A 27,544-nucleotide genomic window follows, 5' to 3' on the forward strand; every position below is an offset into this window, starting at 1 on the left:
AACTCAAGAGTATTTATTAGTATTTCACTTTAAAAAGATGTCATAAATAGGGACAGACTTACTGTTACTGTGGGGGTTTTTTTCTGTCAAGATTATGATGAAGGAGTAGTAATGAAGTTTGGAATGGCGGAAAGTGCTAACAGAAGATTTAGAAACCACAGAATTACAGGATGGAAAAGACCTCTATGATCATCAGGTCAGTTTAGTTCACCACTAAACCATGGTCCATGCAATGGCTGCTTCAGATGTGAATTTGAACAAGAGTATGTTCTTTGTGCCATCTTTTTTTGGTGGTCTGTATGAAAACAGGCTAGGTGTCAGAACATAACAGTCTGTGACCATAAGGTAATTTTTATGGAACAAAACCACATAAAGTTATTATCCTGAGGTTGTTCATGATCAGAAAGTCTTCTTAAAACAGAAGACCAGCAAGTTTGCCCAGAATTCAGTCCTCTCAGTCATGGAGAAGCACCTAACACTCTGAAGGAGTCATAATTCAAGATTTGTGAATCTCACCCAAGACATACCACATTCAGAGAAGAAATTCATAAACAACTTATGCCACTTCTGATCAAAAGAAGTGATCTCATTCAGGTAAGGAATTTTCCCTTCTCTTCATACAGAACTGGTTTAACCACTCAGAAGATGCCAGTGCTAGATTCACAGCATTTATCTAAATGATGCCTGATCTCAAACACACATTTCTGAGGAATCTCACAGCCAAGGCAAGCCAGCAAGCTGACTGTAAGCTCAACTGAGGCTGACACTCAAAACTTGGGATAATCAGTACACAGCCCAGGGATGGAACAGTCTTAGAAGGACCACCACCTCCTGTAAGTAAGCAGTTGACACATATCCATTCTGTCCATCTCAAGTGGTTCTGTAGCAGTTGATAGATTGGTTACAAGACAAAAATATCTTTTAGAGGGGGAGGTTGAAGAATGGGTCAGAATACTCTGTGCTTTCTGAAGGACGAGCTATGTACAATTAAAAGGCAACTTCAGCATCCTTGTCAACTCCTCCAGAGATGAGGTGAGCTGGTGAAATGGTGAGAAGCACTAGCAGTTCACAGATGCCACACAGTCCGTCCTGCTCACCAGCACAAACTATGGCACTCCCACTCTCACTGATTAATGCAATTATGAAAACTTGTGCTGCTGATTCCAACCAATACAGACAATGCTGATGGGCAGAGATGGAGATCTGTGCCACTGGTGTAGCCTGCTTTAAAACCACACAGATTTGCAGCAGAAGCTTAAGCAAGTTCCTGGATTCCCTATCAATGATGACTGTTCCTTCCAATTCTCTCCCAGTTTCCTGGGAAAGTGAAAAACCCTGGCTGACGATCACAAAGGTGTTTTGATTATCTTTTGACAGAACTAAAGCAGTGTACTGTAGCTGGCTGTAAAGTCTACTGCACAAAAGAAAATATAACCAGAATAAGCTATGCTGCATCTCCTTAGCAACTCAAATAGGGGCGTCAGACCTGAGCTCTGCTCTTTACTCTGGCTTCCACAGCATCTGAGATGAAGTTCCAGATTTTGGTCCTCATCTTTGACACTCAACACTCACTGTTGTGATGCTTTGTGAAAGAATGTTAATACCAGGGGCTGAAAGATGTAGTTTTACTCCTCTGACTGAAAGGAATGTTACACAGAAAACAGCATTTGCTGGTCTGAGGCTATGAAAGGGTCTCTTCTAGGAGCAAAGAACTATGTTTAACCTACCCATCTCCCCACCCACATATAATTACATTTCTCTGATATGGCCTTCTTTATCAGAAATACCTAGCAACACATCTACTTGAAGGCAAAACACCTTCCTTCTCTATAATTTCCTCATGGTTCACTATAACCACTTTATTCAAAGTAAACACTCCATTGCACATGCTTTTTCTTTAGGGAGACTAAAATTAGAGAAAAGAACTGACAACTGCTAATCACATTACTTAAGGTTGCACAAAGGATGTTGACATAAACTCTGCACTAAGATGTTTTTATGGGGTCCACAGACAATGGCGTACACTGCCTTTAGCAGCAATGGTTCTTTCTACAGAATAGAGAAAAATGAGATAGGATGGGGAAGGGACAGGGAGAGAGAGGAAGGGGAATTGCATTCTGGCTCCAGCCAAGTGACGTGGCTTCCCACACAACTGACCTCTCTGGTACAACATGTGATTATAGTATTGCTTTCCATAAGTATGTCACCTCCACCAGGACCTGCTCAAACTCCTACTGCTTGTTCTTGTCTATCATGCTATTAGTGCTCATCAAACCCTGATTTCATCAGGGGCAAGAGCCATCTAGCATGGGCATTTATATTTTTGTACCACTATTTATCAGCCACTTAAATGACTAACACTTACTATCTTACCCACTCAATCTTGTTTTCCTCTAGAATAGGCTACAAAATAAGGATTAGAAAAGAGGAGAAAGGAAACTGAATCCCCCATTGGTAATTGTGTCCCATGAGAATTATCTGTACCAACAGCAGGGTTTTGCAGGTGCAAGCTCACAGAATGACTACACAGCCACAACAGAAAGAGAGGAACAAGGAAGAAAAAAAGGCAAAATGCCTTAGGTGTGTGGAGGAAGACTGCAAGTAAAAGGTTATAGGTAAAAGACAACCTGCAGAGTGGCAAATGGCAGGCCCATTGAAAGAGTAAGATTCAGGCACTTATAGCATAGGGCAACATTAAAACATTTCTGGACAGCACTCTGATATTGCAGTGACAGCCTAGAACAAGAACTTACAAATGGCTGTATTAACTTTTTATGCCTGTGAAAGAGTAATTATCCTTTTTGCTAGCTGAGGATGAAAAAAAGCACACTGTTTCTCCATCATAATAAAGAATACATGGTTTATCCTGCAGAGCCCTTCCTGGCACTCTGAACCAGAGTTGTTGTCTTGGCCAACAAGCTGTCTGCTGGGAAGGACCATGATATGGTTTCAAGACATTTACATTGAAAATACACATCCTTTTCTATTCTCACACAGTCCCTTCCTGAGCCACAGGTATTTGTATACAAATTTGGAGTGTTCTCACATCACCGGCCTTGTTAATGTTTTTAATTCTGGGATTTGTTTACCTCTTTATTTCCACTTAAATTTTATTTGATAAAAGTTTTGATCCTCTGACTTGATTTGACAGAGCAAAACAGGGTTTTATTTATACTCAGGTTGTGTTCAGAAGTTATTTATAATGGGCTAATACATGAAACATATCAGCAGTATTTTACACCCATGAGCAGCATTTGCCAAGCTTTAGGGTATTCTAAGAACTTCAATAGAAAACATCTAGAAGAGCCATAAACGTTTCTTGACATATGGCATAGGCTGACTGCTTACCATTTATCAAACACCTTCTGACTCTGTGTTATATTTTTACTAACATGTTATAAACAGTACCTTGATATAAAGCCCAGATAAAGCTTATTAGGCATTTGTGTTTGGGGTTGAGATCACAACAACAGTGGAACAATGAATACAAATTATCTGCAGGATCAACATTTTTAACTCCCCCTCACAGAATTTATCAAAACTAACACCTTTAGAAGTAAGTAATAATAGAAAATGACAATTTTTGGAATTAGATATGCTAAATCACTTATCATATTAAATAATTACTATCAACTGCAATTTGAAAAGATCAGGCTGACATAAAGAAGTGAAATTATTGATAAGCTAACAATTTCATTTTCCCTTAGGACTGTAAATCATGAAATATTTATAAAACCAGTTAACTTCATCATGATGGATTCTAGTTAAAGCTGGCAGCAATGAATGCAGCACACGTGAAATGGAGAAAGACGGAGAATGACCCTCACCCAATAGAGGCCTTTAGGCCAGCAGGGAAATGCTTTGAATAGCCAGAATGGGCATCTGCTTTGCAGCACAGCACCTCATGGAAACCATGTGCCCGGGCTCAAAGGAAATAAATCTCAGTGGAAAGAAATGCCTGTGGAATTGGAACTAGAAAAAGACCTTAAGTATTTCAGGCATAAAAGTACAGGAACAAATGCTTTTTTACATTTTCAGATTATCATGTCCAGGTAACAGTAAAACCTATGGGAGAGATCAACACAACAACTAAATTCTGGGAGATGATGAGGCAATGCCACCTGCTTTATGACAGGACTGTCTGGGGAATATTGCTCTACAGAGCTTACATATTGAGATTGCTTGGGTGGTTTCCACTCACCTGTCTTCCCTCCATAGCTCCTCGCATTTCCTTGAAAGTCGAGCTAAATTCTCCAATGAAGTCATGCTTTCCATTGGAATCCCAGTCCCAAACTATGCACTGGGGAGACAAAGGGGAAAAGAACAAAACAGCACATTTTTCTTAAGACAGAAAAGAAGTTTTATTGAAAAACGTTACAGGAAAAATTATGATATAAACTGGCTGGAGTGTTTTATCTAAAAGGAAATCACAAGGCATATTCTTGTTTCTGATCAAAATAAACCGGCAAGTGGAATCTCAACACAGCTTGCTGCTGATAGTTCTGTGTTATGGAGTTTGCCTAATGAAAACAAACTCATGTATTTCAGAAAGAAAGGATTTCTTGTCTACATCTTTCTGTCAGGTGTGAAAATACAGGATTATGTGTATTTGCATATTCATGGTCAAACGGTGTTGTGACTTACCTCACTGACATGTTTTACAAATATAAATTAATATTCAAAACTCTGGTTGCCTTGGGCAAACATTACCTTTCTCATTTTTACAGTCAGTGAAGGTGAGACAATAGTTACAGACAATTTTCTGAAATGGCTTTGAAACTATAAACATCAGTGTTTGGTGCCCGTATCTTGGCTGTTTCCCAGTGTTGCTCAACAGTGACTATTCAAATCAAACCTCATTGGTAGTCTTTCCTAAAGTCATGCATAAAGATGAGTATCTCAATGAGTTTGAGCTTTGAGAATTTTATTTTACAGGTTTTGCTAAATACAACTCAGCTAGCCAAGACTGAAGCACATAGCAATAACTACAGGCTTTGCTAAACTGTAATTTTAAAACTGCTCCAAAGACAACAAAGGGGCTCAAAACTTTAAACAACAAAATCCAAAATTCAGCCTTCTGTTCTCTCTAGATAAAGGTCAAATACATTGACTGAATCAGGAGGCCTTTACTGAAAATGTCCTGCTAAAAAGTATCTTTTAGGTATTTTTTTAAAGCAGAAATGCATCAAAGCCATCTGCACTGTCACATGAGGAGTGCACTGATATATCGCTATCAGGTGGTTCTGAGGGTAACAACAGCAGGTTTTATCCAGCTTCTCTGTCTCAGCAAGGCTCACTACTTCTGACCCAGTGCTGGTGCTCAGACAACACAAGAGGAAGAGCAAGGTTTGCTCCTCAAAGACTCCTCAAACCATTTGAAGTTTTCTTGGTCCAAAGGGGCATTGGGTTCACTCAGAAGGAAAGTGAAATCAGTAGATGTCAACTGGATTTTGAGTTTTAAATATTTCCAAAAAAGCACCTTATTAAAACAGACTTCCCTGTCCACCAGTTATGCTCTCTAACCAGCCCAAATAATCCAGTCAAAGCTGGTAGGTGGACAATCCCTTTTGAGGCTGGGTAAAGACTCTAGAAAGCTTGAGAATTGGACCATCCCATCATCTGCTATTTTACTTGCTTTTATTTTTTTTTTTACTCAGGAATCCCAGAATAAAGGAAGCTCTCCAGATCAAAATATGAAAATATTTTGCTCTAAGACTTGGAGATACTTTTTTAGCAGCTTTGACATTGAGGGGGTGGATTGAGGGGAAAAAAGGGGCAGTTCCTGCGTGTTTGTTTATAGGCTAAATTTTATACAAAAGTAATCAAATGAAAGTGGGTTTCTGATTCTGAAAGTGGTAATGCTGCCTGGAAAAAAACTAGACAGAGTATTTTCAACACTAACAGTCCTGGAGTATTCTTTTGGATTAAATCTTCCCTAAAAATTACTCTGTTTATTATCAACAGAAATTTTTAGATGAGCTGGTAACAAGAAAAAAAAAATCCAAGAAAAACTAATTTAATTTACAAAAAAATCCCTGAAACCAATTTTGTTTCATAGAGATTGAAACAGCTTCATTTTTATTTTTCTGTGAAATTTCTTGCTAATATAAAATGCTCATTTTTAATCTAAATTACTTTATAAATATTTAATGAAAAAATGGATTTCACAGATGAAGCATGACTTAAAATTATTTTTTTCTCTGTAATGGTTGCAAAAGTTATTTAAGATCCTAAAAGTAATACTAAGTAAAAAGATTTGTCAAAATGCCATAGCAAAATTGTTATAAATGTGCAAAGAGTGAAGTTTTAGTAATGCTGGAAACTTTTAAAACAATATTTTTGAAAAGATGACTATTTCAGAAAGAAAAATTAAAAAAAGAACCCTTATTATGAAATTATCCAATCAGATTTACTTTTCAGGTTCCCTCTTTAAACTCAACTGGAGCATAAATATACAAATAAACCCAAGGTTATCAGAGTCCTCCAGGAAAAGGTACTTCAAAAAATTTCTATTAGGGTGCTGACTCTTAGGAAGAGGGAAAAGCTCTGAGTGCTTATTTGTGGTTAGAACTTTGAGTGGAGACAAGCAAAGTTAAATTACATATAAAATGTCCACTCAACAGGGACCCAATTTCTTTTTCTTTCAAGCTAGAGGTTTTCTAACTTTAGGTTTCAGAAAGCCAGATGGTACTTTAATCTTCATATTGGCTCCATGGAAAAGGCAAACAATTACAGTATTATCTCGGTGCCATTTGTTCAATTACAGCTAAGGGAGAAAGGGGATTCCTGCAAGTACATCCATTATGACTTCTTTTTTTCCCTGAGTTTCACATCTGGCCATTGAAGTTAATTGTTACTGTCTGAAAAACATGTTGTACACAGTGATGAATATGCTTTTCAAATGCATGTGAAAAGCATTGCTGAAGCACATAAATACTGTGGTCCAGACATTTTTATAAAAACCCAAACAGATCGAACAAGCAGGGAAGGATCTTTGCAAGTAACCCATAATCAGGTAAAGACCAGAGGTGATAACCAAAGTATTGTTTCCCTGTGAAATACTTTAAAGGGTTTTTTGGTCCCTCTCTTTTTGTTTTAAGAAGGCCCTATGTGCTTTTCAAATCAAATCTTCCATAATGTAAATCATCCTTTAGGCAAACCTTAATGCGTTCTTTGGGTCTGTAGTCTTGGAGGTTGCTTAAGTATATGATTAACAGTATATTTACACTCTATTAAAAGTCTCATTAATTTCAGGAGGCTTTCCATACACTTAATTTTGAATGCTGGTAAGTCAGTGTTCAGATAACTGGTGAAAGAATTCAGTCTCCTACCTACTGCTTGCAAGCTCAAATATGAGGACTAAAAAACCTCTGCTAATGCTGCATGGTAATGGAATAGCACTGACTGGAATGGTGGAGAACATCTTTCACCCCTGCATGACCTTATCTTCCTCTCCAAAATACCTGCTGAGTGCAGGGACAGGAAACACTGTGCTGTCCTTAGTAGAGCTAACTGGTAGACTCAGTGAAGATGACATCAGAGGATCACTTTTGGGTATCCACATCTTCATTCCTTCAGCTTTTCTTGTAAATAGTGCAAAATGAAACATTTCTTTCCAGGTGAAATGGAACCTTTCACTGAAGAAAGGTCCATTTTAAAAGGAAAAAGATGTCTCGGGTGGATGCTGATGGAAATTTTCCCTGATTTAATTTCAGTTTTTTCACCAAGATTAGATTTTGCCAATACTCTCGCTACAAAAGGCATTCAAGAAAGATAGCATTGGCACTGGAGCTACAACAGCACAGGCTTCTCTGGCTGATTTTCCTAATGCTTCCCAGAAGATGACAGCTAGATTAATCTTGCTACCTCTGCATGAGCAAGAACTCACTTGAACGATTTCTGATTTTATTGAGACTTTTTCCAAGCCTTAATACTAGAGCCAACAAAATTCCAGTGAAATTGTCATAAATTAATTCTTCCCATAGTCATAATCCTATCTAGCTTTAAATATAAGAACTAAATAAGAGAAAAGACTGGCTACAGTTAGCATGTTTTTCTGTATGAGTGTCTGCAGATACTGAGGTTATTTTCCCTATGCACCTTCTGAGAAACGCTTGAAGTGGTTTGCCTCCATTAGGTTTTCACAATGAGAGAACTATTATATACAGCACCTTTGGGTATGGGTAATGGAGAAATGTGGAACTTAACCTTGCAATTTATGAACAAGCCCAAAACATGCTCTGAAGGTTAGTTTCTAAAAGACTGGCAGTGAGTCTCCTGACTAAATCCTATCAGGAGGCAGCTGACAGCCAGACCATGGAAATGTACTTCTTGAAAATAATCCATTAAGTTTCCCTCAGCTAGCCAGACACTGCAGATTATAGCATGCACAAAGCCAGTAAAAAAATTGAAAACTCCCAGTCTTGCCAGCCTGAGTTTCTCCAGCTCTGTGTATGTTTGAAGTCCAATTATGAAATATTAGCATGGCTTGTGCTGGTACTACCTTGCCACTTAGTTGGAGAGGTAGAGTGTTAAGACAGCCTTCCCGACAACCTAAGATCTTACTTAACTTAAAACACTTGAATAACTTGTGACCAAAACATACTGGTTTGAGTGGGAGAGAAAACCAAATCCTTGGCCCCCTCTCCAGCTGCTCTATGCCAGCAGAAGTGCCAGACAGCCAGAAAGGCAGCAGCCTAGAGCAGTCAAGTCCTTTGAATAAGAGGCTCCCTACCCTGATCTGGCTCTGATCCAGGTGAGATCCTAGTTCATATATTGCATCAAAAGGGAGATTTTTCTCTGTGTTTTTACTTCAGTATGTGTCCCCTGACACTCAGTAAGGAGTGGAAGGGATACCTTTCAAGGAAGAGAACTCTCTTTTGTCCATTAATTGCCTGTAGTCCCCAGCTACATGTTAGGGTAACAATACTGAATAAGAGTGGCTGAAATTCTGAACAGAAAACTGTGTTGGATGGCTTTTCCTTGCATTTTTGTTAAACAAGGTATCTTGTGGCTAGGCAAGAAGGAGAATGATCATTGTTGGATTTGAATGGAATAAATTACAGACCAGTCAGTCACAAAATTCTTACCAATTAACTCTAAACTAAAATAACACCACAATAATTTTTATAGGTAGAGTTTATATGACACTATGTCTCAAAGAAATGAGGTCTTGAGACAACATCAGTGACCTACTCTACTTCCTGTAGCCCTCTGAACTGCAGGTGGTATGAGCTGGCAAAAGGCTACAAACAAATCCTTCTTTGGTTCATCCTCCAGGATCAGTGAAAACTTTAAAAAAACAACCCTAAAAAAAAAAAACCCCACCAAACATGGAAAAACCAGACAAAGAAGGTGAAAAAAAATCTCAGAAAAACATTTACTCAGTTGTCAAGGTGATCCTTCTGTAACAGTCTGTCTCTCATCAGGGTTATTAATACTTGATAATGAAGCTGAAATATCCTACTGTACCTACCTAAATTATACATACCCCCCTTAGAATACTTCAAAAAACATCTTTTTGTAGGAAGACCTTTATCTACTACCTACCCATTCTCCCCACTAGGGTATTAGAAAAACTATGTAAAACCTTTAGCATAAAAGCTAAACACTTCTAGTTATTCTGTTTCTCTAGTCATGATGTTCCAAAGACAAATTCTACATTATAAATATCACAGTATAGAAATTTGGTCTTTTCTGATGTATATGAAATACTCCACTCTTTTTTCCATCCAAGTTGGTCATCACAGTTTTATCTTTTCAGTAGTTGTGCTTCTCCAAAAAGTGAAAATAAACTTTTTAAGTCTCATTTCCAATTTCCTCTGAAGTTGGCCTCCAGTGACAATAGAGGAAAGCAGCTGAAATGAACCAATGTTTCTCGCAAGCCTCTGGTTGAAGTAAAGCCTTCTTCAGAACACCATAGATAAAATATTTTAACTTCTTCTTCTCAGAGAGATTACCTCAATTCTTCAAACTAAAGTATTCAAAACCCCCTGAACTAACGGAGGAAAAAGAGTTCATACATTATGCTGTTAGAATATGTGCAGCTTCTGTGAAGCTGACGTAGAAGCAACTTTCAAAGTTTTCTTCTTGACTACAGAACCACATTTTTTTTGAAAACCACATCTTCTGTTCTGCTGAATCAGAATGGACTGACACCAGTCCAGGCCAACATCAGGTGAAATACTGGCTCCATTGCAGGCAATGAGACTTTTCATATGAACTTGAACAAGTGCCAGGATTTCATTAACACCTTTGTGGCTCCTGTACATAGATGGTGGTAATTGATATGTTAAAAGTTGATAGGGTTTTACTGGACTCAGATCTTTTGCCTACTGAAGGACACTTGAGACATAAACTCATTGATAGCTGCCTCTGGTTAATGGCAGGAAATTCTGCATTCCCTCTGAAATGCTGCAGTAATTATAGCAGCCAAGACACTCAAAACACAAAGAAAATAATCTGCCTGTGGATATAAACACATGGGAAATTTGATTTTAAAATTGTTTGACTGGAGAGAAGAGTGAAGGGAAGGAGAATTCTTATTTTCCTACAAAAAGGGGCAGGTCCTCTGATTCGAGATTGAAGTGAGTGAGTCATTTTCATTGACAGATGTGATATGACACCAGCCTGAGTCTACTTCAGTTCTTGAAAAGTAAAAACAGAGACAGAACCACTTTCACTGAACCAGTCTCTCTACACCAGCACTAGAGATTTAAGTACATCAGCAGTGGCTCAGCAGTGACGGGAATCCTCACAGTTGGATGTTGCCCCTTCTTGACAGCTCACAGCACGTAAGAATCATCAGGGTCATTGAAAAACCAATTACTTAAAACCACAGCTTGTTGATTACCTTTATTTGTATTACAAGGGTGCCTAGGAGCCTCAAACACAAATCTTTCAGTGCTGACTAATGAAGCCCACAGATACTTCTCTGGAACAGAGAAATATGCTACAGTAAGTTACACTATGTGAGGGAGAACTTATAACTGGATTTTCAATGACTCTCTAGGTTTTTCATGGTGAAAACATAAATAAGCTTCTACTTAACAGTCACAGTTAGGTCTATGCAACAACATCCTCAGTATATATATACAAGCAATGATGCAGTTACTAAGGAGGTTCAGCATGGGCACAAACGCATGCACCCTTCCATTTCTGCAGATGAGACTTAACATACAGATGTCTAGTTGTATTATACTTTCTTTATATTAAGGCCAAATAACTCCATGTTAATAACAATTTTTTTTTTGGTGTGTGTGTATTTCCCATCCAAAACACCCCTAGCAACTTCATATGCAACACAGAAATCGGGCAAGTTTTTTATTATCCTGCTTGTGGTCATGAAGACTTGGTTGTCCAACAATTGAGAGAGCAGGCTGGAGCATTTTTAAAGTAAGTATAAAATGGTGACTTTCCATCTCAGTCAACCAGATTCAAGATTTTGAGTCTGTCTTTGGCCTCGTAGTCCACAACATAATGTGCAACTTTTTTCAATTAGGATAAACCAATAGCAAAATATAGTAACAGCAAAAACTTCTGCAAATACTCCTCTGAGGCTCCTGTTGTGAGATTATCAATATGCCTCCGGTAGTTTTCTCCATGAATATCCCTTCTTTTAGTTTGCAATCTGTTCTGTCCTTATGCACAAGAATCTGTCTTTCTAAACTTCTGTGAGAGGTGATAAACTAGCGTACTGACCCAGCAGTGCCTCTTCTCATCAGATGTATCTGAGATTTCTGCTCACTGAGGTAACTAACAATTCCCTACATAGCAAAAAAAAGGGCATTACTCATTGGCAGGCCTCTCTGGTGTACCTTTTGGGGAAGCTGCAAACACAGCAGTGAAATTTAGCATAATTCATGGCTGCATATCTAAAAGCTCTCAGACAGAACAAGACTCTATCCAGTTCCCACTATCTACTTTCAGTTCCTAAAAAAAGCTTTATCTTGCACTCTGAAAGGCAGCAGATAAAAATCAGCCATTGCCTAGTATGTCAAGCAGGAAAGGAAGATGATGATACTTGGCAGAAAGAGTACAAAATGCTCTTCCCCACCAGAGCATCAATCTGTCCCCAAACACCACTTGTAATATTGATGAGTGTTTATAGAAAGTAACTGATTACACTGTTCGTTCTGTTGTCAATCAGTGGGGGAGTTAATTACACATCTCTTGGATATCATTCCAAAAGAATAACCTGGCAAACAGGATTTGGTTTAATGGCCCCAAACTGGCCACTCAGTTCAGTGGATGGTAACACAGTGGGGGTGGGTCCTCCCAATTACAAGTAATTTCTAAATGAAGACCAGCAGACATTTCAAACATAGAAAGTTTTTAGAATCAAGTGGACAAGAAATCAATTAAGAAACATGAAGCAATTCTAAATGTTTATTAAAGTAATATTCTAAGCCATGTTTCTTATGGAAAATCAAGAGATACAGGTAGAGACAGAGCATAGGCTATTATAACTAAAATGGCTAAAGTAACAGAAGGGGCCAATGTTAAAGGTTAAACCTAAGCTTAATTAAAGGGTAAAGGTCTGAGAATAAAGGTCACAGTTCCTTAACTCATAGTCACATATTTGATTTTTTAAATCCTTGTGAAATTTCTACTGAATACTTTGCACTTCTCTCAGCAGTCATCTCAGAGTGTAAATGGCCTCATTTCTGGGGTGGGTGTTTTGTTGGGTTTTTTTGTTAATTTTTTGTTTGTTCTTCTCATGTTCTCAGCTTCAGTTAGTGCTTTCACACAAATGCACTGCTGCTTCAAGGTGAGCCCTCCATATATCTTCTCTCAATTAGTGCACAGAGCACATAATTAGAAACAAAACCACCAGCCTTTTTCAGCACTGTTTTTAAGTTAGTTTTCTGCCCAGAGTTTTATTTTACTTCCTATGCTGTGTTTAGTGTTGAATTCGTCTCCTGTACAGACACTGAAAGCATCTCCATGAAGAACCTAAATCCCTGCAATGCCACAAGCACCCGAGGCAAAATATTATTGAAGAATTCCAGTAAAGAGTTAATTAAGATCATGACATGATTATGTATCAGCTAAACAGCGGATATTTTCCTGTTTCTTGGGAGCGCATGAACCTGCTAAAACTCTGAAATGGCAACACTTGACAAAAGCCATCTTTTTTATGTAACTGCTCAGATCTTTGTGGGTTTTTTGTACACATACAATAACCTGGTTTCTGATTTTTGTTCTTGCACTGAGTAGAAAATAACACTTTAACAGAATACTTTAGAATACCTGTTTAAATCTATGCAGACTTCCTTTTCCTGTTTGTATTCCCCTTGTATCCATTCAAGTGTTTAATAAGTGCTCTGCATAACTATGAGTTTTTAGTAGCTGCTCTATATTTTCCGGGTTTATCTCTTTCAATAATGACGGATGTGACACTTTGTATAAACAAGCATGTTGTATGGTGGGGTGGGAACCTGAGGGTGAGCTCCCTGGGAAAGCTGGCACAGGAGCAGGGAGCTCTTGCATTTGCCAATCAGGCTTGTTTCCAACATCTCAGGAAGAAACAGGCTGAAAACCCGAAGTGCTTGGCATCCTGGTTCTCCTAGATGATTGGCAAACCTGAAGGTGTGGCCATATATGAATACAACAGTCTCTTCCGTAAAAATATTTTATAAAGACAGAGGCATGGAAGGAAAGGAGAAAAACAGGGGCAGAAAATTTGCTGCGGAAAATAGACCCACTGAGATTTCCACATAGGTGAAATAATCTAGAAATTAGATGAAAGCTTAAGCCTAACGAGGTAATTGAGTGCTTTGCTGTAGCATCTAGGGAGGCGAGATTCTTCCCCGATGAAGAGGATGAAACACAGTGAAATACACATATATATTATAATGTAACATATTATAATTCTATATTAATGAAAGTATATAGAATTAATTTATCAAATATGGTGTATATATAGTATACGCATATTATATAATATATATGTAATCCAAATCGACAATTAAAATAGTATATTGATCTTGCTTTATATGAGTCCTTCCCTGCTTTTTATCGAAGAAACATGATTCCTTATGAGCCCTGGCTCATAAGGAAACTCAGCTACATACACTGGAACTAAAAGAAGGAATCTGATAGCTTTCTGTGAGCGTAACAATATTACAAAGACACAAATAGTCTGCTGCACACAGAATGCTCCAGAAAGTAGTTGCCTTAAATCACTATTGTGATTTTCTTTTGCCAAATATACAAAGCAAAGCATGTGCAAACAGTAATTAATTTGATTAATTTTGTCTCCCTTCCTCTTCTGAACCATCTACAAATAGATGATGATTTTTGTGAAATTATATATTTATTTTGAAAAGTTTCTCTGCTTATCCTGTTTCTCACTCAAGAACAATATGCTGTGACTTAAGTGAAGGTTTGAGGTTTGGTACTAAACAACCTCAACAAAATTCTGACATATTCACAACACAGCAAAATTAAGAGACCAAAATGCCCAGAATCAGTGATAGGAAGCCCAACATTAAGATTTTCAGGAAGGAAACACCCATTCAAATTCTGTTTCTTGGCATGTTTTCCAGTGACAGTAAGAGGTGATGTTGTTTAATATCAAGTTTATCTTTGGGATATCTCTTTTACTGTTGAATGATTGGATTTCTAACAGATATTTGGCAGTTTTGAAAACGATCCTGTATCCAACAACCTTTGTTTTCTTCCAAATAAGCCAACAAAGAAACTGACACATGGCTATCATCAGTGGCATCTGAACGAGGTAGCAGAGATATACCTTCATCCTAGCCCAAAGAGACAAGATTTTGGCAAAAGATATTAGTGAAGACAGACACTGACTTTATTTGGGTGAATCCTTAGCTAACAGGGTGACAGGGTGGGCTTTTCAGTACAGGGACAACCCTCTATGTATAGGATGAGATCGAAGCTTGCTGCAAAAATTTTCTGCTGCAACTCCAAGTGCTGCTGCTGCATCTGTGATGTGCCAGAATATTTTTTCAAAGGACAAGAGAGCTGACCCTGTTTCCTGGCCTGATTCCAGCACAAGCAATTAAATTTCTGCCATCTCAACAACCCCTGCAGTTCAGGCTGGCACAGAGTTATTTGCTGCTTCCTGCCCTGAAGTGTCGCAGTGTTTATGCCAGCTCCTGAGAAGATGCCAGAGTCACCTCCGGAATCGGCTGCCCAACAGCAGCGCATGAAGCCTGCAAGACTTGGCAATTACTGTGTAGAAAGCAACTAAGATCTTCACTGCTTATCGTGCCACCATCATCTCTCAGCAGCTGAAGAAAATCTAGGTCTAGCTCCTTTTTGTTATTGAAGAAGACTAAGTTGTGAAGAGCAACTTAAAATACTTATAATTCCATGGCACAACAGCATAGGATAAAATGAAAACATCTGTACATATCCACCCATATTAAGTTTCCTCCTCTGCGCTTCAAATCAGTTCAGAGGGTGTACAGGACCAATGAGAATAAATGAAAGAATATGTCTGATTCCATGAGAAATTCCTGTAAAGATAAACCCCATACATTTCAGTATGCTTGCTCTCAGGTTACAACTATCCCCTAACACACCCCAGACTGAAGAAAACAGGAAAAATAGTAGGGTTACCATACAGGACTATTTTATAGCATATAAACCTAGCAAACAGTTTTGGAAAAAAGTAGTAATGCCTGTTTTCACTGGGTTTAGAAGAGGGCTCCTGTGTTTTGAGAATGCCAAGAAATGTAGCATTTTGGGAAAACAAGAACTTCCATAAAGAATGGAGCTGGTACTCTAAACCCAGACTTTCAATAGCTAATGTCTGTGTTTGTACTCCAAATAAGTGGTAGGAAGTAACACTGCTCAGAAATCTAAGTGTCTTCTCTGAATATGCAATCAGGTACTTAGATTGCATAAATTACAAAATTATACCAAAAATAACTGAAGGTGAATAAAAAGAGGTCTGATTAAAACGGAGTTGGCAATTCATTCCCTAATGTTAACATTATGTCAAATTAATGTACAATTTCCTTTGCATTCAGGAAAATCATGTAGGTGCGGACATTCTTTCATTAGTCTGCAAGGTGAATTACGAAGCTGTCATTAAAATAAATACCAATGGAAGAAGAAGGAGAATCAAACATTTAATTCAATGGAATTATAAACCCTATTTCCTACTAATGTGGGTAATTTATCTCACTACTATTAAAGGAAGTAGAGCAAAACATGTACCTGTATCAATATGCCATTAAACAACCATAACATATCCGTGAAAAAGAGACCCTATACACAGCAGAATATTCAGGTGGAAAGACGTGGTTATTCCATCTGATCTGCAGATAGTCTCTGAAGACTACCCACAAAGAAGAGTAATTGAAAAAATGATCCAAGTCATAAATACCTTAGTTTATCCTATGAAATAATTGCAACTGGAACGAACAGGATTTTCTAATATCTTCCCTATTTCATCATCATGTTTCTTTTCCCAGTTTCCCATACCAGCGTGGTATGTTTGCACATTGTCTCTGTACAGGTTGCCACTTCTTACTTGTGTTTATTTAGGTAAAGCGCAAACGTACTGTATTTTTAACAAGTGTGAGAAGGAGGTGGAAGAAAAACCTCTGAAAAACATGTCAAAATCCACATATTAAAAGTAATAATAATAAAGAATTCATAACAGAATATTTGGTAGTTGGGCATCCTTCAGCACTAGGAAATAGGTTTCCCTATAAAACAGGAGAAGAGAAAACCAAATTGATCAGAAAGATGCAAAAGAACTACATTAATCAGTTAATAATTCTGATATTACACTGCTAATAAAAAGAAAAATATCTCTCAGGTTCAAACAGAGTTTACAGGATATGAGCTTTCTTTATTGGTGATACGTGCACAGGGACTGACATTTGCAATGAAGTGTCTTAGCAGGTTCCAGAGCACTTGGTATCAAAAAGAGCTACAGAGAATACTGTACTGAGCTTTATTGGATGCCTCTGACAAGTCACCAGGGCAAATATTTTGGTTTCAGTGACTACATTTTCAAGGAAAATAGTGAGAAGTTTAAGGTCTTATTATGGTAGCAGAAATAAAGCATCTCTTCTTAAAATGCAGTGCCTTCTACAAATAACTGATTATTGTTATCCTTCCTGTTTGTGTGTTCAGTGCTTTATTACTGTGAGCCACATTATCTGAAACCACTTGTATAAGGCTGTGGACTGCAGGTGGCACCATTATGTCATTATGAAATGAAACAACATTATTCCTGAGACAGGCAGAACAGAGTAGTCTAACCTAATTAGTGACATACTCTATGAATATAAAGTATGCCATCTAATACTAGTCTTATATATATATATAGGAAAAACAATTCTCTCTAAGGTAAAGACCGGGAGGTATAATCTGATGCAAACTGTCAACATTAGCTGAAGTAAATGGAGCTGTATAATTTACACCAACTAAGAATGTCCCATTGACCTTCACTGGCCTTTGGATGGGGCCCTCAGAAGGAACACCTGAGGAAAAAAACCCAAACTGCAAGCATAATAGCGTGAGAACTCTATCTTTAAAGCAGCTGGTCAGGAGTAAAGCAGATGCCACACTGCAGTTAATTCTGCTATGCATTGGATGAAATGAAGAGCAGATATAATGATGAAAAAATAAATCTGTGATATTTTCAGGAATGTTACTGAAATGAAAATGTTGCTTACGTGCTCCTGGTGAAATTGTGTAAATTCTATATTCATGTTTTACAAAAGGAGTAAGCAGTGTACCAGAAATCCATCTGGTACACAAATCCCATCCTCCTAAAAGCTGACTCTAGCCAATGTACAGATAGCAAGAAGTTTCTGGTGGATCTGGCAGGAAGCTGGAGACTGGCTTCACAGAGCTACTTGGAAAGAGAAGGAACTTTTAACACCACTTACCTTATTTTGTGCTATAACATGTGTGAAAAATACATTACACCTGTGGCTAAATCGAAATCACCAAACGTAGCACTCTAACCTTTGAAGCTCTGCAGTCAGCACAGACTTCTCTCTGCCTTTCACATGCATACACAGAAATATTTCCAATTTGTGATGACTCTGCTGTGTACAAAGACACTGATTCCCAGGAGACTTCTGCTGAGCACTCAAAAGAGGTACCTCTTGCTGGCAAGGAGTACAGCCCACAAAAGCATTCATTTCCACTAGGTGTGCACCAGCATGTCAGCAATTCGATTCATTGTCTTTCTGCAGTACCGTGGGGAAGAGTTTTTAAGTCAGTAATAGCTGTCAATCTCCCTGTAAGCTAGCTTCCACCAACCAGTTTGATCAATTATTCCAAAGCCACATAAACTATCCCTGGTACACCACCTTTGGATTCAGAAAAAATATTTTTGCTTAGCAGTTAGTCAGTTAACAGTCAAGATTCTAAGGTGAGACTGAGTAGTTGGTGGGGATTTGCAAGTGGAAAGATGAAATCAAGGGTAGAATCTCTTGTGAAATACAAAGAGAAATGGGTAAATAGCATTTAATATTAATAGGCCCGAGAGTACTCAAGGCTCAGAGAAATCTGTATTCCAGAAAATCTAACATCATACAGGACAGAATTTTCTTCAATATCTGTCATACACTTTGCTTTCTGACTGCTCACAGAGTAGTGTTAGGCTTAATTCCAATAGTGTATAAAGAGCTGGCATGGTCCTTAATAGAGATTCAAATTACTGAAAACAGATCTCGGACTTGAAAGTGTATTTGCTCATTTTTGAAGTCATAATTTCATTTTAGTATTGTACTGTGCAAGTGCAAGCTTGCATTCGGTGACATTTAAAGAGAGATGTCAACTTATTATACATCATTAAATTCTCATCATCATACTGCTGCATTTGGTCAGGAAATATATGTACAAAATGCCTCATATTCTGAAAATGACCTGTATGTACCTAAGCATAACATCCGTTGTCTGGAACTCCTAGATTAATTTTGGGCCAGGAGTTAACTTCTGTGGATTTGTTTCACTCATCTGTTAAAACAAAGTAACAATCAGGCTGCCTAAGTACTTTTTCCAGATATGTTAATGAAGAGGGCTCCAAGCAAGACCTGCTCCTCTTAAAGGGATTAATTTTTATTAAGACTTGTTGGCTCCTCATGCTATAATTCTAATTCCTGTCCTTAGACAACAGCCTGGATATCCTGCATATCTATAATATCCTGCCTGCTACACCTGTCCTAGTAAATAAGAAACCCTTTTCTAATGAGAACATGGGAAAAATGTTGTCCTCTCCCTAGCGGTTTTTCAGGATTTCAGAAGACTCCCTCCTTCTGTATCAGGACAAACTCAGGACTGTACATATTTCTTTTAGGGATGGAGGGAAGGAATAGAAGATAGTGTTTCTGGCCTATGGGTAAGAGCCTTTTTCGTTTTGACTTCTTGCTCCATCATTTTCTCTGCTTTTTTAGGCATGGGCTTTATGCACTGCTATGGAAACTATTCCAGGCTTCTACTCTGTGCTTCTCTCTTGTTCTTCTCTGTTGAAGCTGCTTTGCTTTGCATAAACTTTTAAATATTTATTAAGGCAAGGTTTTGAACCTGAGTTTCCCACATCAGAGAGAAACATTTAAATATCATATGATGGCATCAGCCTTTCCCTTGTTCACTCTCCCCATTTTAATTATACAATGTGGATCTGCTTCAACAGAAAAGTCAGCTTGCAATTAGTCAGTAAGTGAATAACTTGTATTCAAATGGCTTCTCCACATCTCAGCCAGCTGTTCTGGGCTGGGGACTCTTGCAGTGCTAATTGCTTCCTCTCTTTCTTTCTCTCTGCTATTTCAACCAGAATTTCCCATCCTGCTTAAAATATTTCTCAAGGAAAATTTTCGTCAAAGTAGGTGCTTTTCCACTAATTTTCAGATTCAATTAAATCAATCTCTCCTGGTAGAATTCTCTTCATCTATGGAAAACATCTATTGATGCTTAGCAGCCATCATGAGTGTCAGGCATGAGTGGCAATGAGCCCTGGTTCTACCACTGATGAAATCTCAGTCAAGCTATTTCTGTACACATTATCACTCTTCCCATCCACTGGCACTAGGAAAAATATGGATTTAAGGTGCAGAACATCTTGGCTATGTAGCCTGAGTGATGGTGTCCCTGCATTAAACCAGAAGTGTGCTGCAACTTGTCCCAAGTATTGAAACATTTTTAAACTTGACCTCCTGGAGTTCTGTGACTATATCTCAACTGACATATAAAAATGAGTCTTTGTATATAAGAAATAGTTTCAAAACCTGATCAGAAGGTAAGCAATAGTATTTAAAAATGTTATGCATTTGTTTTAGTTCTGTAACCTGCTGAGATCTGATTCATTATTTTGGACAATGGTGCTTTGCAGTGTTACCTGAGACAATGGCAGGGTCTAGGCTTTGCTTTCTCTAGTTCTCTCCAGGGTGGACGTATTGTTATTAATCAGCTCCAACATCACAAGTACATAACATAATTCATTTTAGGGTGTTTCAAAATCTTTCAAAGAAATGCTCTGAATAAATGCTCAATATTAAACCTATTAAGTAAATGTGTTATGAGAAGATTTGTTAGTTCCGCATATTGAAACTGTGAAATAAAGAAATACATTTAATGAATGCATAAGAAAGCAGGAAAGAAGAGGAATAGCTTCTTCCAGTGGTTATAACTATAATCTTCCATTCACTTACATAAACATGGTTATTTATTACCATGACATACCAGCAAGAGTTACAAAATCAAATGCAATTAGCATAACTCTCTTTTAGTGATATGCTCTGCACTGTTTTAGAAGATCCTGTCTTTCAGAAGAACTGAAAAATACCACAGGAGTTCATCAAACATGGCAATTAACTGGGCCCTACCCGAAAACATGATCTCTGCCTCTGTTCTGTAAAATTTAACAAGTCAGTCAATTTAACAGACAACTGAGTTCAGAGGGGGCCTAGATGTGTATCTAGACAAAATAATGAAGTTGAGATACAGAAATAGCTTCACAAAACAAAAATTTTCACTGGAGACTTGAGCTATTGATTCCTCCAGTTAAGACTCTTCAAGAGATTTTTCAGAGAAAAGTACTGAGAACGAACCCCTTTGAAAAATCGAATCTTCCTACACTGCCTCGGGTTAGGTGCATAAAAATAATTGGTGCTTTTTAAAAGTCCTAGCAAAAATCTCCAGTGAATTTCAGTTAAAAGCACTTGAATCAGACTTAAAGTCACATGGTTTAGGCTTACTTCCAGTTTAGGGACAGGGCTTGAAGATAACAACTTCTTTCATATTCATTCTCTAGTTCTACATATTCATCTAAGAGAAATATTATTAAAAAGGTCTTTTGAATTCAAAATATTAAGGTCCCTTCCAGGCTAAATTGTTCTACAGTTTTGTATACATTCATAGGTATCTAGATCCAAAACAGTAGCAGAAGACCACATAATTACTCTCATTTTTCCAGGGGGGGATTCCTAAGACTTCAGGAGGTCTATAATCCAAAGATTCAGTACAAACCCAGGCTTGAAGAAAAGGCAATTTCATCCCAGCTCAGAAAACCTTCCCACGGTTTAAGTCACTACCCTGATGTGCTTTATTCATGCTATTAATACAGTAGATAAAATATCTAAGGAATTCTGAAGGGGATTTGGAAGTAAACGCAGTGTTAATAAAATCCAGAGGAAAAAATATGCTTTAGAAGTGCCAATATCATGTTGGGTAACCATGATGTCAGAACTGAAACAGAAATGGATAGGAAAAAGTTAAGGTATCATTCCTGAATATTACAATATATTATCCTTTCTGGATATGTGATTGTCCTTCTTCAGTTATCAGTGGAAATAGAACAGTAAATGAGTGATGCTCAGACACATATTTGCTTTAAAGCAGGTTTGATACATAATTCAAAGTAATGTAGGAATAAGGTCAGATATAGTTATTAAAGTCAAGTATTTTTTGACAGATTGGGCTTCACTTATCTTTCATTAACTGAGATGTGATAGCCATTGTCAACAACTGAGAAATGTATGAAACAATTAACCCCTTTTTGGAAACCACTATGCAGCAATGGAAACTCCAAAGGAAAAGGAGATTCACACGATCTCTCAAAAAGAAAACCAACTTGAAAAAGGGAGTCTCACTGAAAAGTCTCTATTTCTGTCTCTGTGAGTTAAGTACAGAGAGCAGAGGAAAAGGTGGGCTAAAAATCAAAAATAAAGCTATAAACTAATTTTGGCTAAGCAGAAAACAACTTGAAAGTATGAGCAAGGAAACTGCCTGATGTTTGAATGCTGTGTTCAGAGTGAGAGGACTTTGCACATTTTCTGTTTTAAAAAACCCCAAACCAAGGCTTAACCAGAAACACTCCTGAGTTCTGAAACAAATGTCTATCTCTAAGATGCTTAAGATTAGCATGGTCAATGAGAACAACTTTTCATTAATTGCAATGCACTGGACATGGGTCATAAGCTAGAAAGAAAGGTTATGAAAGAAAGATAGTGACTATTTTAATTAAAAACATGTTTTTTTAATTGGGGCAGAGAGGAAGGAAAGAAAATAAGTTGATAGTTTGTTGTTTTTTTTCCCGCAATTACTACATCTTTTTTATAGATAAAATCACTCAGGTCTAGAACAGGAAAAGGCACTAAGTAATTATTATTAGCATGGCAATATCACATGAAAAATGTATTTTCAAGGAGGAGAAGCTTTAGGAAGCTTGTTTAGCCTTTGGAATATCAAAGTGTAAAAGAGTATAAAAGAAGTAATCTATTAAGTCATTGTTATAAACTCCAAGCACAATTAATTTCAATATACCAGTCTGTTCATGTTCATTGAATAAAATCATTCATGCTTAAATATGGTTTTATTTCTCCTTTGCAAGAAAAGAAGATAAATGGAACATGCAGTTGCTCCTTGTAGTGCTGTAACATTCATTTTAGTAACACTCTCCTCTAGATGAAAACAGTGTTTTATCACAAAGCCAATGACCGTGTAACATCTTGAGTAATATTCCAAATTTACAAGGTAATTTAAGAATCCCAGAATATAATCAAGATACATCAGTTACAAACTATACCAGGTAGAAAATTAAAATGATTAATCAATGGCCTCTTTTCGTACGTGACAGCTGGGAGGTTCAGATCTTACTTATATGAAATGTATTCCTCCAAAATACGGTTTTCAGCAAACCGTAAGGGGGCTTGGATCAAGCACCTGAACAAGAAAGATGCTGAATTCCTAGTACCTGTTCCCCAGGAATGTAACCCTGAGCCCACCACCATCCAGTCTCCTGGGAAATGATGTCTTTACTGAAGGTTGAAAAATATATTTCAGCAAATTGCTCTGTTTGATCCAAACCAATTACAAAAAAGAGAATATTATTATTATTATTATTATTATTATTTTTAAAAGAGTAATGGGCTTTAATTCTAGTTTTAAATTTAAAGCAAGAGAAGAAAATTTATCTATGAAACACTGTCATGAGTAGCAAAAAATATAGACATTTACTTTTGGGGGCACGTCTTTTGATTAATAGTCTGGTAAAACTGTGATAGATTCAAATTGTTTTATGTGAACCAAGTAGCATGTTTTGGGGAAAAAAGTTGAGATGAAAATCCTGACCAACTTTAGCCCTTTGTGCCTGTTTTGCAAGAGGTATCTTCAGCATTAAGACAGTATGAGCAGAGGGATGGGTGAAAAAAGGATCTGAAAAAAGGATGGGTGAAAAATCTGCCATTATCCTGTGGCTTTCCTTCAGCACAGCATTATGTTGGCATAAATAGACTATTCACTAAGTGCTCTTGTGGGATTGTTGTTGTAGGCCTCTTATTGCAGACTTACACAGATGCTTCTCTTTCTCCATGATAGCAAGTGGAAGCACATAGATCTAAATCTCACAGAGGGATCACTGGATTTTGTGGAAACTTTCCTAAAAGATGCAGGGCAATATTTTTGAAAAAGTATCAGTAGTTCTGATTGTTTTTGACAAGTAAAACTTGTGCAATACTGAGATATTGTAGCAATAGATGTCCCAGGAACAGCATAAATTGATGGACAGATAAATAAGAAAGGTGAAGGAAGGAAGTCTTTCCTCCAACAGTTTATGGAATAGTCCTTACAAAAAGTGCATCTTTTCATTTTTCTTAGTCCTGGAAAACAAATAAGGGAAGCTTCCAGTATTAAAAATATGGCTACATTTTGCAGAATTCACTGGAATCTGTAGAGTTTGGGGTTGTGAAGGATCCCTGCATCAGCAGTTGGGGGATATATATCTGACATCCAAAATACCAAAAGCAGAACTGACTCCAGTATTGGTCTCCGCTGATGCTGTACTCTTTGAAACAGAAATATTAAAAAATTAAATTATACAAACAAACAAACAAAAAAACTCTAACCAAACCAAACCAAACAGAAACCACAGGCAAACCTCTGCATGCCTTTTAAGATGAAGGAGTGCTTAAAAGTAATATCCTGTAGAGAAAACACTTGCTTTTACAAAAAAACTCAGCTTTTTGCCTATGAAGGAATGCTACTCTATACAAGACTGACAAATGAGTATCCTTCTTTGGCTTATTTCTTTTCCCTTAACTTTGCTTTTATCTCCTAAGCTCCTCTGAATATCCTACCTGCAACTAATCTTGATCTTAAATTTGGTGGCAAGCCTGTCCCTGGGCACAGGGCAGCGACAGTTACAAAGTGGTGATCAGAATGATGTGCTGCCTTCTGTAGGAATGAAGGAAATCAACAGCCAAAGGAATCAGCACAAGAAGCTGTATAGAAAACAGATCAGGCTCTTATTTCTGTATCATTAAAGATCAAAGGAAAGAACTCAAATGTCAACAACTTTACAAGTACATGCTTAATGCCCTGAAAAGCCAGGAAAATGGGAGCAAGCCAGACCAGGAGAGCATGCAGTGAACATTACCTTACCAGGATCCTGTGTTTTACTTTTGCAGGTCACCTTAGAGCTATGTAGTATAGAGGATTTAAAGCTCTTAAGGAGATTAAGGGTTCAAGAGCTGTGAACAAACAAATTTAGGCCACTAAAATCACAATTCTAGATTTTAAAATGTGCATGAGATGATTATGAGTATGAGTTAGTGATTTTTAATTATTTTGTGCAAGTTTTGCATATTCATAAGTCTGCTTGGAGAAGCACACACTGCATTCTGATGAGCAATGCCATTATCTCACATTCCTAACACAGCCTCAGTGTAGCAGGAGACAAGGTTTCAGGGGCAGGACATGACACTGCAGCAGACTCACAGTTTCAAATGTCCACTGCGACACTGGGGACGGATGCTTCCCACAGCCTCAGTTCTAACCACATGTGGCACCTTCTGCTGCTCAGCTCTGGCACACCCACTCTGCTTCACCTCTGCCCTCTCCAGAGCTGGGAAGCTTTAACCTGCATGAATTCCTCCTACCCAGAATGGCATGAGGAATGGCTCGAGCCAAGTCATGCTTCTGCTTCCCCCACCTCAGCCAGCCTCTGGCAAGTGTCAGAGCTGGAGCATGCAAGGCTCCCAGAAAGGGGCAAAGAATGGAGGAGGTATGAACTGTAGCACAGGGATCCCACACTCAGGAGAAAGCTGGAAGGCATATAGGCTTTATTATCATGCCCAAGACAACCACAAGGTGAAGTCAGCCATGATGAGATCCTGACTCTTCTCAGACAGCTCAAACTGGTGGGGAGCAGCCACCTAGGGAGGAAGGACACACCTTCCCCACAAAAGACCTTCCTAACATATCTCTGTCAGATAATCGGGTTTCTTTCTTAGTGGCAGTATCATGAAACATTTGTGTGATAACTTTCAGCATTGCTTGGATCAACAGAATTCATTTATTAATAATATTTATCATCAATCTGAAGCAAGGACCCCGTCCCAGTTCCGTTTTATTCATGAATAATACTTGTGGTATTATGAAGAAAATACTCTTAAAATCTGAAAATTGGAAATTTTTTTACTCCCATATTTTATCCTGGTCAAAAACTCATTTTTGGTACGACTCTAATAAAGCATTTTTTCAAATATTTTGAAGTGCAAGGGTCTGAAACACTGTTGTCTGTCTAAGAGAACAATTGCATGTCCCTAATGTGAGTAGCCTACTTCTCAATTAGCCTGTAAAAATAAACCTTTCCAGACATCTAGTCACCAGACTCTCAGATGTTTTGCTTGCAACTAGAAATGGATTCATTAAAAAAACAGAAGTAGCTGATATCAAACAGGGATTCTGTTGAAGGCCAGTATTTTTATGAAAAATGTATAAGCTGATATGTACAAGAAAGGAAGGCAGCAGAGGATTGTGCATCTGTAACCAGGGTCAGTATTTGAATCAGGATGAGTATTTGAAGGCATACACAGAATTCCCTATGCTCTACTGCTGCTGCCACCGAATACTAAAGGACTAGACTGGCTTATCTGGCTCATCTATGTGTTTATACACAGCAAACTAGACACACTTCAGCTCTAAATAATGCATTCACCTTTTTATAAAATTTTACTGGAGCAGAAAAAAAGCCTTGTGGCATGACCTACCAGCAGTATGCACACCACCGTGTTATGAATATGCACAGTTTCTCAGATAATGAAGCCCTAACTATTTAGAGATTTTTCACATGAAAATCAATGAAAAATGAAGTTTAAATTTCATTTTGAAAGCTCCAAGCATTCATCATTCTTATGAATGCTCCAAGCATTCATTCATAAGAAAATAAAAAAAGTACATGGTACCAGTATCATCTCAGTATCATCTTTCTGTCAGATGCTAGTGAACACCTAGAGGAAGGGATATTCCTCTTTACTTCACCACGTTTTCACAGTTATTGGCAGTGAACAACCTTGCTTTCCCATGAAGCTGGAGAAGCATCTAATAGATGCTGTTAAAAGCCAGGCAGAATGCAATAACCATTCATGAATTTGTCTACTCAGATTTTTAGCATATTGACAAATTTGGGCCTCCCAACATTCTTTGACAACATATCCCTATCCCATCACTGAACTGTGTCATACAGAAAAGAGAACTTCCTTTGTGCCTGGTCATAGTGATTTTCAAGTCCATGTGCCCTGAGGACAAATAATCAAACCACTTGCTCATCATTTCCCCCAAGTCATTCATGAATTCAGAGCTACCTCTTCATCTTTTCCTACCATAGAAAAGAAACCACTATCAACAAATCCTTGAATTTTTCAGAAATAAAATAAATGAGGAGACTCACTAGGAACTCTAGGCTAGTAATGTAATGGTCAACAATGTAAGAGGTGATTAGTAGATCTAAACAGACCTTAGGCATTTGCTATCTAGAGTTGTCTAAGAGATGAACTGCTGATGTTGTTCCTATATTGTAACTTCAGACCAAGGCAATTTGGAGTGTATGGGACAGGCCAGCCATAGGCTTTTTTTATCATCTCTTCTAAAAGCAAACTAGAAGACTTGACAGTCTGTAGAAATGATTTCTAACATTACCTTCTCTTCCACTCAAGCATGTATGGGCAATTCATGTGCTTTTTGAGAGAGGAAGGATTAGTACACTTGTGAAAGGAAACACTATCATTTTGCTAATCTCAGGCAAAGCAGATACAGTGGCTGTCAT

The 27,544-nt window shown here is 37.8% G+C and overlaps 1 protein-coding gene across 1 annotated transcript in view; it reads right to left on the minus strand.

Annotated features, from left to right (window-relative positions):
- The window catches only part of CPNE4 (copine 4), a gene marked incomplete at both ends in the record, with an annotated part of 190,701 nt that overhangs the window by 49,932 nt on the left and 113,225 nt on the right, over positions 1 to 27,544 (minus strand). The window contains one exon of the mRNA XM_082277487.1: positions 4,202 to 4,300. Within this exon, the coding sequence (XP_082133613.1) occupies positions 4,202 to 4,300 (99 nt within the window). The remainder of the gene's footprint in view (positions 1 to 4,201; positions 4,301 to 27,544) is intronic.

The sequence above is a fragment of the Coloeus monedula genome (genome assembly GCF_965178545.1).
Source record: "Coloeus monedula genome assembly, chromosome: 1".
In the NCBI taxonomy this organism is placed as follows: Eukaryota; Metazoa; Chordata; class Aves; order Passeriformes; family Corvidae; genus Coloeus; species Coloeus monedula.